A 15,991-nucleotide genomic window follows, 5' to 3' on the forward strand; every position below is an offset into this window, starting at 1 on the left:
CGACTTGTATCATAATGACCGATTTCAAAATAATGCATCATGACGCTTCATTTTCGTCATCATTGTCGATTCATGATTCGGATCGTGTGTCAAACCACCAAACTGCTGAAATCACGTGACTTTGGCGATCCAAACTGCTGAATCGACTCACTAAATCATAACGCTCTGAACCGCTGAATCGACTCACTGATTCATAACGCTCTGAACCGCTGAATCGACTCACTGATTCATAATGCTCCGAACCGCTGAATCGACTCACTGATTCATAACACTCCAAACCGCTGAATCGACTCACTGATTCATAACGCGCTGTACCTCTGAATCAACTCACTGATTCATAATGCGCTGAACCGCTGAATCGAGTCACTGATTCATAACGCTCTGAACCGCTGAATCGACTCACTGATTCATAACGTTCTGAACCGCTGAATCGACTCACTGATTCATAACGCTCTGAACCGCTGAATCGACTCACTGATTCATAACGCTCCGAAGTTATTGTAGAGCCGCTGTAGTGAGATGGACTTTGTAACTTTAGTCTTTAGTGTCTTTTAAGGGTCTTGAGAGTGTAAAGTTGAGCCAATGGAGGCCTTTCAGAGCATCAGCTTTACACTAAAATATCTTCATTTGTGTCTGAAGATGAACGGAGGTCTGACGGGTGTCCAACCACATGAGGCTCAGTCATTAATCACACAATTTACAGTTTTGGGTGAACTAACCCTTTAATATTTTTTGACTTTTTTTCACTGACGAAAACGAGCTGATAACTAAATAAAAACTAGTGTTGGATGACAAAAACTGGTGACGAAAATCAACTTCGTCAACAATTAAAAGCGAGTTATTTCAAAAGACTATGACTAAAACTAAATCAAAATTTTCGGTCAAAATGAACCCTGGTCACATGTCTGTCTGTCAGGGGCGTGGCTGTGGTGTGTGTTGCCGTGGTGTTTGGTGTGGCTGCTGAGCGGAGTGGGCGTGGTCTGGGGGTGTGTCCGAGTGCTGTACCTGTGGGAGCCGGTCACGCCCCTTCACTCGCCCACATCAGTGCGCTTCTGGAGACACCGCAAACAGGCCGACCTGCAGCTGTACCGCGTAAGCAAACACACACACACACACACACACATTGATAAGTGTGATCAGATGATGATTGTGTGTCTCTCAGGGCGATTACGCGGCAGCCGTGGCGAGTCTGCAGACGTGTCTGTCCGTCTTATCCAGATTCCTTCCCTCCTCCACGCTTGACATCATCTGCTCCCTCTCCTGGAACCTGATTCGCTACTGCCTGCGGAGACCCGCCCCCCTGGGCTGGCTGGTGCGTCTGGTTGGAGGACGGCACGAGGGGGAGGAGTCACAGACCAGCTCCCGGGACGCAGCGCTGGTGTATCACAAACTCAGCCAGCTGCAGCTCACAGGTGTGTGTGTGTGTGTGTGTGTGTGTGTGTGTGTGTGTGTGTGTGTGTGTGTGTGTGTGATGAGCGCCGATGGCCAAACGGTGTCCTTGTGTTCAGGTAAGATGGAGCGGCGTCCGCTGTGGGGCGTGTGTGTGTCTCTGAGCGCCGTCAATCTGTCAGAGAGCGCCGAGGGGAAGATGTCTGTCAGTCAGCAGATCCAGATCTACGTGACGGCCGCCATCAGCCTGAGAGCAGCGCTGGCGAAACACCTCAGCTGTCTGCCGGTGAGAACACGCATCTGCACACGCGTGTGAGAGCGCAACACGCTGCTTTACAAACACGCATCTGATGCACACGCGTGTGAGAACACAACACACTGCTTTACAAACACACATCTGATGCACACGCGTGTGAGAACACAACACACTGCTTTACAAACACACATCTGATGCACACGCGTGTGAGAACACAACACACTGCTTTACAAACACACATCTGATGCACACGCGTGTGAGAGCGCAACACGCTGCTTTACAAACACACATCTGATGCACATGCGTGTGAGAACGCAACACACTGCTTTACAAACACACATCTGATGCACACGCGTGTGAGAACACAACACACTGCTTTACAAACACACATCTGATCCACACGCGTGTGAGAACACAACACACTGCTTTACAAACATACATCTGATCCACATGCGTGTGAGAACACAACACACTGCTTTACAAACACACATCTGATGCACACGCGTGTGAGAACACAACACACTGCTTTACAAACACACATCTGATGCACACGCGTGTGAGAACGCAACACGCTGCTTTACAAACACACATCTGATGCACACGCGTGTGAGAACACAACACACTGCTTTACAAACACACATCTGATCCACACGCGTGTGAGAACACAACACACTGCTTTACAAACATACATCTGATCCACACGCGTGTGAGAACACAACACACTGCTTTACAAACACACATCTGATGCACACGCGTGTGAGAACACAACACACTGCTTTACAAACACACATCTGATGCACACGCGTGTGAGAACGCAACACACTGCTTTACAAACACACATCTGATGCACACGCGTGTGTGAACGCAACACGCTGCTTTACAAACACACATCTGATGCACACGCGTGTGAGAACGCAACACACTGCTTTACAAACACACATCTGATGCACACGCGTGTGAGAACACAACACACTGCTTTACAAACACACATCTGATGCACACGCGTGTGAGAACGCAACACACTGCTTTACAAACACACATCTGATGCACACGCGTGTGAGAACGCAACACACTGCTTTACAAACACACATCTGATGCACACGCGTGTGAGAACACAACACACTGCTTTACAAACACACATCTGATGCACACGCGTGTGAGAACACAACACACTGCTTTACAAACACACATCTGATGCAACACGCGTGTGAGAACGCAACACACTGCTTTACAAACACACATCTGATGCACACGCGTGTGAGAACACAACACACTGCTTTACAAACACACATCTGATGCACACGCGTGTGAGAACGCAACACACTGCTTTACAAACACACATCTGATGCACACGCGTGTGAGAACGCAACACACTGCTTTACAAACACACATCTGATGCACACGCGTGTGAGAACACAACACACTGCTTTACAAACACACATCTGATGCACACGCGTGTGAGAACACAACACACTGCTTTACAAACACACATCTGATGCAACACGCGTGTGTGAACGCAACACACTGCTTTACAAACACACATCTGATGCACACGCGTGTGAGAACACAACACACTGCTTTACAAACACACATCTGATGCACACGCGTGTGAGAACACAACACACTGCTTTACAAACACACATCTGATGCACACGCGTGTGAGAGCGCAACACACTGCTTTACAAACACACATCTGATGCACACGCGTGTGAGAACACAACACACTGCTTTACAAACACACATCTGATGCACACGCGTGTGAGAGCGCAACACACTGCTTTACAAACACACATCTGCAAACGCGTGTGAGAACGCAACACGCTGCTTTACAAACACACATCTGATGCACACGCGTGTGAGAACACAACACACTGCTTTACAAACACACATCTGATGCACACGCGTGTGAGAACGCAACACACTGCTTTACAAACACACATCTGATGCACACGCGTGTGAGAATGCTACACACTGCTTTACAAACACACATCTGATGCACACGCGTGTGAGAACACAACACACTGCTTTACAAACACACATCTGATGCACACGCGTGTGAGAACGCAACACACTGCTTTACAAACACACATCTGATGCACACGCGTGTGAGAACGCAACACACTGCTTTACAAACACACATCTGATGCACACGCGTGTGAGAATGCTACACACTGCTTTACAAACACACATCTGATGCACACGCGTGTGAGAACACAACACGCTGCTTTACAAACATACATCTGATGCACACGTGTGTGAGAACGCAACACACTGCTTTACAAACATACATCTGATGCACACGCGTGTGAGAACGCAACACACTGCTTTACAAACATACATCTGATGCACACGTGTGTGAGAGCGCAACACACTGCTTTACAAACACACATCTGATGCACACGCGTGTGTGAACGCAACACACTGCTTTACAAACACACATCTGATGCACACGCGTGTGTGAACGCAACACACTGCTTTACAAACACACATCTGATGCACACGCGTGTGAGAGCGCAACACACTGCTTTACAAACACACATCTGATGCACACGCGTGTGAGAACGCAACACACTGCTTTACAAACACACATCTGATGCACACGCGTGTGTGAACGCAACACACTGCTTTACAAACACACATCTGATGCACACGCGTGTGAGAACGCAACACACTGCTTTACAAACATACATCTGATGCACACGTGTGTGAGAGCGCAACACACTGCTTTACAAACACACATCTGATGCACACGCGTGTGAGAACGCAACACACTGCTTTACAAACACACATCTGATGCACACGCGTGTGTGAACGCAACACACTGCTTTACAAACACACATCTGATGCACACGCGTGTGAGAACGCAACACACTGCTTTACAAACATACATCTGATGCACACGCGTGTGAGAACGCAACACACTGCTTTACAAACACACATCTGATGCACACGCGTGTGAGAGCGCAACACACTGCTTTACAAACATACATCTGATGCACACGCGTGTGAGAACGCAACACACTGCTTTACAAACACACATCTGATGCACACGCGTGTGTGAACGCAACACACTGCTTTACAAACACACATCTGATGCACACGCGTGTGAGAACGCAACACACTGCTTTACAAACACACATCTGATGCACACGCGTGTGAGAACGCAACACACTGCTTTACAAACATACATCTGATGCACGTGTGTGAGAACGCAACACACTGCTTTACAAACATACATCTGATGCACACGTGTGTGAGAACGCAACACACTGCTTTACAAACATACATCTGATGCACACGCGTGTGAGAACGCAACACACTGCTTTACAAACATACATCTGATGCACACGCGTGTGAGAACGCAACACACTGCTTTACAAACACACATCTGATGCACACGCAACACACTGCTTTACAAACATACATCTGATGCACACGCGTGTGAGAACGCAACACACTGCTTTACAAACATACATCTGATGCACACGCGTGTGAGAACGCAACACACTGCTTTACAAACACACATCTGATGCACACGCGTGTGAGAACGCAACACTCTGCTTTACAAACACACATCTGATGCACACGCGTGTGAGAACGCAACACACTGCTTTACAAACATACATCTGATGCACACGCGTATGAGAACGCAACACACTGCTTTACAAACATACATCTGATGCACACGCGTGTGAGAACGCAACACACTGCTTTACAAACATACATCTGATGCACACGCGTGTGAGAACGCAACACACTGCTTTACAAACATACATCTGATCCACACGCGTGTGTGAACGCAACACGCTGCTTTACAAACATACATCTGATGCACACGCGTGTGAGAACGCAACACACTGCTTTACAAACATACATCTGATCCACACGCGTGTGTGAACGCAACACACTGCTTTACAAACACACATCTGATGCACACGCGTGTGAGAACGCAACACACTGCTTTACAAACACACATCTGATGCACACGTGTGTGAGAACGCAACACACTGCTTTACAAACATACATCTGATGCACACGTGTGTGAGAACGCAACACACTGCTTTACAAACATACATCTGATGCACACGTGTGTGAGAACGCAACACACTGCTTTACAAACATACATCTGATGCACACGCGTGTGAGAACGCAACACACTGCTTTACAAACATACATCTGATGCACACGCGTGTGAGAACGCAACACACTGCTTTACAAACACACATCTGATGCACACGCAACACACTGCTTTACAAACATACATCTGATGCACACGCGTGTGAGAACGCAACACACTGCTTTACAAACATACATCTGATGCACACGCGTGTGAGAACGCAACACACTGCTTTACAAACACACATCTGATGCACACGCGTGTGAGAACGCAACACTCTGCTTTACAAACACACATCTGATGCACACGCGTGTGAGAACGCAACACACTGCTTTACAAACATACATCTGATGCACACGCGTGTGAGAACGCAACACACTGCTTTACAAACATACATCTGATGCACATGCGTGTGAGAACGCAACACACTGCTTTACAAACATACATCTGATGCACACGCGTGTGAGAACGCAACACGCTGCTTTACAAACATACATCTGATGCACACGCGTGTGAGAACACAACACACTGCTTTACAAACATACATCTGATGCACACGCGTGTGAGAACGCAACACACTGCTTTACAAACATACATCTGCACACGCGTGTGAGAACGCAACACACTGCTTTACAAACACACATCTGCACACGCGTGTGAGAACGCAACACACTGCTTTACAAACACACATCTGATGCACACGCGTGTGAGAACACAACACACTGCTTTACAAACATACATCTGATGCACACGCGTGTGAGAACGCAACACACTGCTTTACAAACACACATCTGATGCACACGCGTGTGAGAACGCAACACACTGCTTTACAAACATACATCTGATGCACACGCGTGTGAGAACACAACACACTGCTTTACAAACATACATCTGATGCACACTCGTGTGAGAACGCAACACACTGCTTTACAAACATACATCTGATGCACACGCGTGTGTGAACGCAACACACTGCTTTACAAACACACATCTGCACACGCGTGTGAGAACGCAACACACTGCTTTACAAACATACATCTGCACACGCGTGTGAGAACGCAACACACTGCTTTACAAACACACATCTGATGCACACGCGTGTGAGAACGCAACACACTGCTTTACAAACACACATCTGCACACGCGTGTGTGAACGCAACACACTGCTTTACAAACATACATCTGCACACGCGTGTGAGAACGCAACACACTGCTTTACAAACACACATCTGATGCACACGCGTGTGAGAACGCAACACACTGCTTTACAAACATACATCTGCACACGCGTGTGAGAACACAACACACTGCTTTACAAACACACATCTGATGCACACGCGTGTGAGAATGCAACACACTGCTTTACAAACATACATCTGCACACGCGTGTGAGAACGCAACACACTGCTTTACAAACACACATCTGATGCACACGCGTGTGAGAACGCAACACACTGCTTTACAAACACACATCTGATGCACACGCGTGTGAGAACGCAACACACTGCTTTACAAACACACATCTGATGCACACGCGTGTGAGAACGCAACACACTGCTTTACAAACATACATCTGCACACGCGTGTGAGAACGCAATACACTGCTTTACAAACACACATCTGATGCACACGCGTGTGAGAACGCAACACACTGCTTTACAAACATACATCTGCACACGCGTGTGAGAACGCAACACACTGCTTTACAAACACACATCTGATGCACACGCGTGTGAGAACGCAACACACTGCTTTACAAACATACATCTGCACACGCGTGTGAGAACACAACACACTGCTTTACAAACACACATCTGATGCACACGCGTGTGAGAACGCAACACACTGCTTTACAAACATACATCTGCACACGCGTGTCAGAACGCAACACACTGCTTTACAAACACACATCTGATGCACACGCGTGTGAGAACGCAACACACTGCTTTACAAACACACATCTGATGCACACGCGTGTGAGAACGCAACACACTGCTTTACAAACACACATCTGATGCACACGCGTGTGTGAACGCAACACACTGCTTTACAAACATACATCTGATCCACACGCGTGTGTGAACGCAACACACTGCTTTACAAACACACATCTGATGCACACGCGTGTGTGAACGCAACACACTGCTTTACAAACATACATCTGATCCACACGCGTGTGAGAACGCAACACACTGCTTTACAAACATACATCTGCACACGCGTGTGAGAACGCAACACACTGCTTTACAAACACACATCTGATGCACACGCGTATGAGAACGCAACACACTGCTTTACAAACACACATCTGATGCACACGCGTGTGAGAACGCAACACACTGCTTTACAAACATACATCTGCACACGCGTGTGAGAACACAACACACTGCTTTACAAACACACATCTGATGCACACGCGTGTGAGAACGCAACACACTGCTTTACAAACACACATCTGATGCACACGCGTGTGAGAACGCAACACACTGCTTTACAAACACACATCTGATGCACACGCGTGTGAGAACGCAATACACTGCTTTACAAACACACATCTGATGCACACGCGTGTGAGAACGCAACACACTGCTTTACAAACACACATCTGATGCACACGCGTGTGAGAACGCAACACACTGCTTTACAAACACACATCTGATGCACACGCGTGTGAGAACACAACACACTGCTTTACAAACACACATCTGATCCACACGCGTGTGAGAACGCAACACACTGCTTTACAAACACACATCTGATGCACACGCGTGTGAGAACGCAACACACTGCTTTACAAACACACATCTGATGCACACGCGTGTGAGAACGCAACACACTGCTTTACAAACACACATCTGATGCACACGCGTGTGAGAACGCAACACACTGCTTTACAAACACACATCTGATGCACACGCGTGTGTGAACGCAACACACTGCTTTACAAACACACATCTGATGCACACGCGTGTGAGAACGCAACACACTGCTTTACAAACACACATCTGATGCACACGCGTGTGAGAACGCAACACACTGCTTTACAAACACACATCTGATGCACACGCGTGTGTGAACGCAACACACTGCTTTACAAACACACATCTGATGCACACGCGTGTGAGAACGCAACACACTGCTTTACAAACACACATCTGATGCACACGCGTGTGTGAACGCAACACACTGCTTTACAAACACACATCTGATGCACACGCGTGTGAGAACGCAACACACTGCTTTACAAACACACATCTGATGCACACGCGTGTGAGAACGCAACACACTGCTTTACAAACACACATCTGATGCACACGCGTGTGAGAACGCAACACACTGCTTTACAAACACACATCTGATGCACACGCGTGTGAGAACGCAACACACTGCTTTACAAACATACATCTGATGCACACGCGTGTGAGAGCGCAACACACTGCTTTACAAACATACATCTGATGCACACGCGTGTGAGAACACAACACACTGCTTTACAAACACACATCTGATGCACACGCGTGTGAGAACGCAACACACTGCTTTACAAACATACATCTGATCCACACGCGTGTGAGAGCGCAACACACTGCTTTACAAACACACATCTGATGCACACGCGTGTGAGAACGCAACACACTGCTTTACAAACACACATCTGATGCACACGCGTGTGAGAACGCAACACACTGCTTTACAAACACACATCTGATGCACACGCGTGTGAGAACGCAACACACTGCTTTACAAACACACATCTGATGCACACGCGTGTGAGAACGCAACACACTGCTTTACAAACATACATCTGATGCACACGTGTGTGAGAACGCAACACACTGCTTTACAAACACACATCTGATGCACACGCGTGTGAGAACACAACACACTGCTTTACAAACACACATCTGATGCACACGCGTGTGAGAGCGCAACACACTGCTTTACAAACACACATCTGATGCAACACACTGCGTCCCTGACAAATAAACACAGTTAAAGAAAAAGATTAACAGTGAAAAGTGAAAGTAAAGATTATGCACAATAATATTCAAGACAAATTATAATAGAATAAGAAAAATATGAATAAAAATGCTGTGCAATAACGTCCTACTAATAATCAATAATATGTCTGTCTCTCTCAGGGTTATTTGTTAAGCTGTGCTGAGGCTCTGGCCTGTCAATCAGACTCCAAGCCCCTCCCATCAGACTCTAAGCTCCTCCCAGACTGCCTGCGCTGGATCTTCACGCCGCTGGGCCGTCAGTTTTTCCTGAGCTGTGATTGGTCGGTGAGGTCCGAGAGCAGCGAGCAGGTGTTCACCTCTCAGAGAGAGGAAGGTAAGTGACGCAGACGGAGTGTGTGTGAGTGAGTGTGTGTGTGTGAATGTGTGCAGCTGCAGGTTTAACGTGTGTTTGTGTCTCCAGCGGATCCCATCGCTCAGCTGCACCGCTGCTTCTGTGAGAAACTGCTGGAGAGAGCCGTTCACACACTGATCGAGCCGCAGAGCAGCAAACACGCCGAGGACGCTGGGTATTCACACACACACACACACACACACACACACTCACACACACACACTCACACTGATCGAGCCGCAGAGCAGCAAACACGCCGAGGACGCTGGGTATTCACACACACACACTCACACACACACACACACACACACTCACACTGATCGAGCCGCAGAGCAGCAAACACGCCGAGGACGCTGGGTATTCACACACACACTCACACACACACACTCACACTGATCGAGCCGCAGAGCAGCAAACACGCCGAGGACGCTGGGTATTCACACACACACACACACACACACACACTCACACACACACACACACACACACTCACACTGATCGAGCCGCAGAGCAGCAAAACACGCCGAGGACGCTGGGTATTCACACACACACACACATACTCACACACACTCACACACACACACACACACTCACACACACACACACACTGATCGAGCCGCAGAGCAACAAACACGCCGAGGACGCTGGGTATTCACACACACACACACACACACTCACACTGATCGAGCCGCAGAGCAGCAAACACGCCGAGGACGCTGGGTATTCACACACACACACACACACACACACACACTCACACTGATCGAGCCACAGAGCAGCAAACACGCCGAGGACGCTGGGTATTCACACACACACACACATACTCACACACACTCACACACACACACACACACTCACACACACACACACACACTGATCGAGCCGCAGAGCAGCAAACACGCCGAGGACGCTGGGTATTCACACACACACACTCACACACACACACACACACTCACACACACACACACACACACACACACACACACACACACACACACACACACACTCATTCAGTCCAGCTAGTGACGTGTTTCCCATCATGCCTCTCTGCAGGGAGTTCACTGGAGTCTTGGAGTTTCTGCAGCTGTTGAACAGCTGTACTGAAGACTCCGCCCCCTCGACCGCCCCTTTCCCTGCGCTGGCCAATCAGAGCTCAACCCCAGGTGCGTGTCACTTCCTCTGTGCTGTGTTTTTCTCCATCTACACACACTCTCACCGGTGTGTGTCTGTGCAGTGAGGGACCCCGTGTGCCGCTGGTGGGCGTCGGTCCTGAAGGCTGCGGTTCATTGGCTGCAGGGCGATGATGCGTCGGTGAGGTCACTGCTGGCGGAGGCGGAGCGGATGCCGCGCGCGCTTCACACGCTAGAGTGAGTGTTGCCCGTCTGGATGAGTTTGGACCCGCGATGCCCCGGTCTAACCTGTGTGTGTGTCTGTGTGTGTGTGTGTCTCAGTCACCCGCTCCCCAAGGCTGTGCTGGCGCTGTGTAAGGCTGTGCAGATGAGTGTGTGTCCGCAGAAGGGCGAGGGCGTGGTCAGCTGCCTCAGTCACTGTCAGCGCGCCAGTGCTCACCTGCACATCAGTGTGTGCCAGTCGCACAACAACACCTGGCTGCACAAGGTACACACACACACACACACACACACACACACACACTGATTTAAGACACTCTACACAGACAGATGCACACACAGATACAGCATTTATCGTTAGTTATCATTATCGTTAGATATCGTTACAGTTATCATTATCGCTACAGTTATCGTTACAGCTATCGTTACACAGTTATCGTTACAGCTATTGTTACGGCTATCGTTACACAGTTATCGTTACAGCTATTGTTACGGCTATCGTTATACAGTTATCGTTACAGCTATCGATACAGTTATCGTTACAGCTATCGTTACAGCTATCGTTACAGCTATTGTTACGGCTATCGTTATACAGTTATCGTTACAGCTATCGATACAGTTATCGTTACAGCTATAGTTACACAGCTATTGTTACACAGTTATCGTTACAGCTATTGTTACACAGTTATCGTTACAGCTATCGTTACACAGTTATCGTTACAGCTATCGTTACACAGTTATCGTTACAGCTATTGTTACGGCTATCGTTACACAGTTATCGTTACAGCTATCGTTACAGCTATTGTTACGGCTATCGTTACACAGTTATCGTTACAGCTATCGCTACAGTTATCGTTACAGCTATAGTTACAGTTATCGTTACAGCTATAGTTACACAGCTATTGTTACACAGCTATCGTTACACAGTTATCTTTACAGCTATCATTACACAGTTATCTTTACAGCTATTGTTACACAGTTATCGTTACAGCTATCGTTACACAGTTATCGTTACAGCTATCGTTACACAGTTATCGTTACAGCTATTGTTACGGCTATCGTTACACAGTTATCGTTACAGCTATCGTTACAGCTATTGTTACGGCTATCGTTACACAGTTATCGTTACAGCTATCGCTACAGTTATCGTTATAGCTATTGTTACACAGTTATCGTTACAGCTATTGTTACACAGTTATCGTTACAGCTATCGTTACACAGTTATCGTTACAGCTATCGTTACAGCTATTGTTACGGCTATCGTTACACAGTTATCGTTACAGCTATCGTTACACAGTTATCGTTACAGCTATTGTTACGGCTATCGTTACACAGTTATCGTTACAGCTATCGTTACAGCTATTGTTACGGCTATCGTTACACAGTTATCGTTACAGCTATCGCTACAGTTATCGTTACAGCTATCGCTACAGTTATCGTTACAGCTATAGTTACACAGCTATTGTTACACAGCTATCATTACACAGTTATCTTTACAGCTATCATTACACAGTTATCGTGACAGTTATCGTTACAGCTATTGTTACAGTAATTGTTACAGCTATCGTTACACAGTTATCTTTACAGCTATCGTTACACAGTTATCGTGACAGTTATCTTTACAGCTATCGTTACACAGTTATCGTTACAGCTATTGTTACACAGTTATCTTTACAGCTATTGTTACACAGTTATCGTTATAGCTATTGTTACACAGTTATCGTTACTGCTATTGTTACACAGTTATCGTTACTGATATTGTTACACAGTTATCGTTACTGCTATTGTTACACAGTTATCGTTACTGATATTGTTACACAGTTATCATTACAGCTATTGTTACACAGTTATCGTTACAGTTACCGTTACAGCTATTGTTAAAGTAATTGTTACGGCTATTGTTACACAGTTATCGTTACTGCTATTGTTACACAGTTATCATTACAGCTATTGTTACACAGTTATCGTTATAGCTATTGTTACACAGTTATCGTTATAGCTATTGTTACACAGTTATTGTTACTGCTATTGTTACACAGTTATTGTTACTGCTATTGTTACACAGTTATCGTTACTGCTATTGTTACACAGTTATCGTTACAGCTATTGTTACACAGTTATCGTTACAGCTATTGTTACACAATTATCGTTACAGCTATTGTTACGGCTATCGTTACACAGTAATCGTTACAGCTATCGTTACACAGTTATCGTTACAGGTATAGTTACACAATTATCGTTACAGCTGTTGTTACGGCTATCGTTACACAGTTATCTTTACAGCTATCGTTACAGTTATCGTGACAGTTATCGTTACAGCTATTGTTACAGTAATTGTTACAGCTATCGTTACACATTTATCGTTACAGCTATTGTTACACAGTTATCTTTACAGCTATTGTTACACAGTTATCGTTATAGCTATTGTTACACAGTTATCGTTACTGCTATTGTTACACAGTTATCTTTACAGCTATTGTTACACAGTTATCGTTATAGCTATTGTTACACAGTTATCGTTACTGCTATTGTTACACAGTTATCATTACAGCTATTGTTACACAGTTATTGTTACAGTTACCGTTACAGCTATGGTTACACAGTTATCGTTATAGCTATTGTTACACAGTTATCGTTATAGCTATTGTTACACAGTTATCGTTATAGCTATTGTTACACAGTTATCTTTACAGCTATTGTTACACAGTTATCGTTATAGCTATTGTTACACAGTTATCGTTATAGCTATTGTTACACAGTTATCGTTACTGCTATTGTTACACAGTTATCATTACAGCTATTGTTACACAGTTATTGTTACAGTTATCGTTACAGCTATTGTTAAAGTAATTGTTACTGCTATTGTTACACAGTTATCGTTACTGCTATTGTTACACAGTTATCATTACAGCTATTGTTACACAGTTATCGTTATAGCTATTGTTACACAGTTATCGTTACAGCTATTGTTACACAGTTATCATTACAGCTATTGTTACACAGTTATCGTTATAGCTATTGTTACACAGTTATCGTTATAGCTATTGTTACATAGTTATTGTTACTGCTATTGTTACACAGTTATCGTTACTGCTGTTGTTACACAGTTATCGTTACAGTTATCGTTACAGCTATTGTTACACAGTTATCGTTTCAGCTATTGTTACACAGTTATCGTTACAGCTATCGGTACAATTATCGTTACTGCTATTGTTACACAGTTATCGTTACAGCTATTGTTACACAGTTATCGTTATAGCTATTGTTACACAGTTATCGTTATAGCTATTGTTACACAGTTATCGTTACTGCTATTGTTACACAGTTATCGTTACAGCTATTGTTACACAGTTATCGTTACAGCTATCGGTACAGTAATCGTTACAGCTATTGTTACACAGTTATCGTTACAGCTATTGTTACGCAGTTATGGTTACAGCTATTGTTACACAGTTATCGTTACAGCTATTGTTACACAGTTATCGTTATAGCTATTGTTACACAGTTATCGTTACAGCTATTGTTACACAGTTATCGTTATAGCTATTGTTACAGAGTTATAGTTACTGCTATTGTTACACAGTTATCGTTACAGCTATCGTTACACAGTTATCGTTACTGCTATTGTTACACAGTTATTACAGCTATTGTTACACAGTTATTGTTACAGCTATTGTTACACAGTTATTGTTACAGCTATTGTTACACAGTTATTGTTACAGCTATTGTTACACAGTTATCGTTATAGCTATTGTTACACAGTTATCGTTATAGCTATTGTTACACAGTTATCGTTACTGCTATTGTTACACAGTTATCGTTACAGCTATTGTTACACAGTTATCGTTACAGCTATCGGTACAGTAATCGTTACAGCTATTGTTACACAGTTATCGTTACAGCTATTGTTACACAGTTATGGTTACAGCTATTGTTACACAGTTATCGTTACAGCTATTGTTACACAGTTATCGTTACAGCTATCGGTACAGTTATCGTTACTGCTATTGTTACACAGTTATCGTTACAGCTATTGTTACACAGTTATCGTTATAGCTATTGTTACACAGTTATCGTTATAGCTATTGTTACAGAGTTATCGTTACTGCTATTGTTACACAGTTATCGTTACAGCTATCGTTACACAGTTATCGTTACTGCTATTGTTACACAGTTATCATTACAGCTATTGTTACACAGTTATTGTTACAGCTATTGTTACACAGTTATCGTTACAGCTATTGTTACACAGTTATTGTTACAGCTATCGTTACACAGTTATCGTTATAGCTATTGTTACACAGTTATCGTTATAGCTATTGTTACACAGTTATCGTTACAGCTATTGTTACACAGTTATCTTTACAGCTATTGTTACACAGTTATCGTTATAGCTATTGTTACACAGTTATCGTTATAGCTATTGTTACACAGTTATCGTTACTGCTATTGTTAAACAGTTATCATTACAGCTATTGTTACACAGTTATTGTTACAGTTATCGTTACAGCTATTGTTAAAGTAATT

The 15,991-nt window shown here is 44.9% G+C and overlaps 1 protein-coding gene across 7 annotated transcripts in view; it reads left to right on the forward strand.

The window, feature by feature from the left end:
- Positions 1-15,991, forward strand: part of srebf2 (sterol regulatory element binding transcription factor 2) — a 35,778-nt gene that overhangs the window by 13,267 nt on the left and 6,520 nt on the right. For all 7 annotated transcript variants that reach the window (XM_079826206.1, XM_079826204.1, XM_079826205.1 and 4 more), the window contains 8 exons: positions 917-1,092; positions 1,163-1,412; positions 1,509-1,675; positions 9,905-10,097; positions 10,185-10,290; positions 11,169-11,278; positions 11,350-11,482; positions 11,567-11,732. In XM_079826206.1, coding sequence (XP_079682332.1) covers positions 917-1,092; positions 1,163-1,412; positions 1,509-1,675; positions 9,905-10,097; positions 10,185-10,290; positions 11,169-11,278; positions 11,350-11,482; positions 11,567-11,732 — 1,301 coding nt within the window. The remainder of the gene's footprint in view (positions 1-916; positions 1,093-1,162; positions 1,413-1,508; positions 1,676-9,904; positions 10,098-10,184; positions 10,291-11,168; positions 11,279-11,349; positions 11,483-11,566; positions 11,733-15,991) is intronic.

Source organism: Gobio gobio (assembly GCF_949357685.1).
Source record: "Gobio gobio genome assembly, chromosome: 1".
Lineage (NCBI taxonomy): Eukaryota > Metazoa > Chordata > Actinopteri > Cypriniformes > Gobionidae > Gobio > Gobio gobio.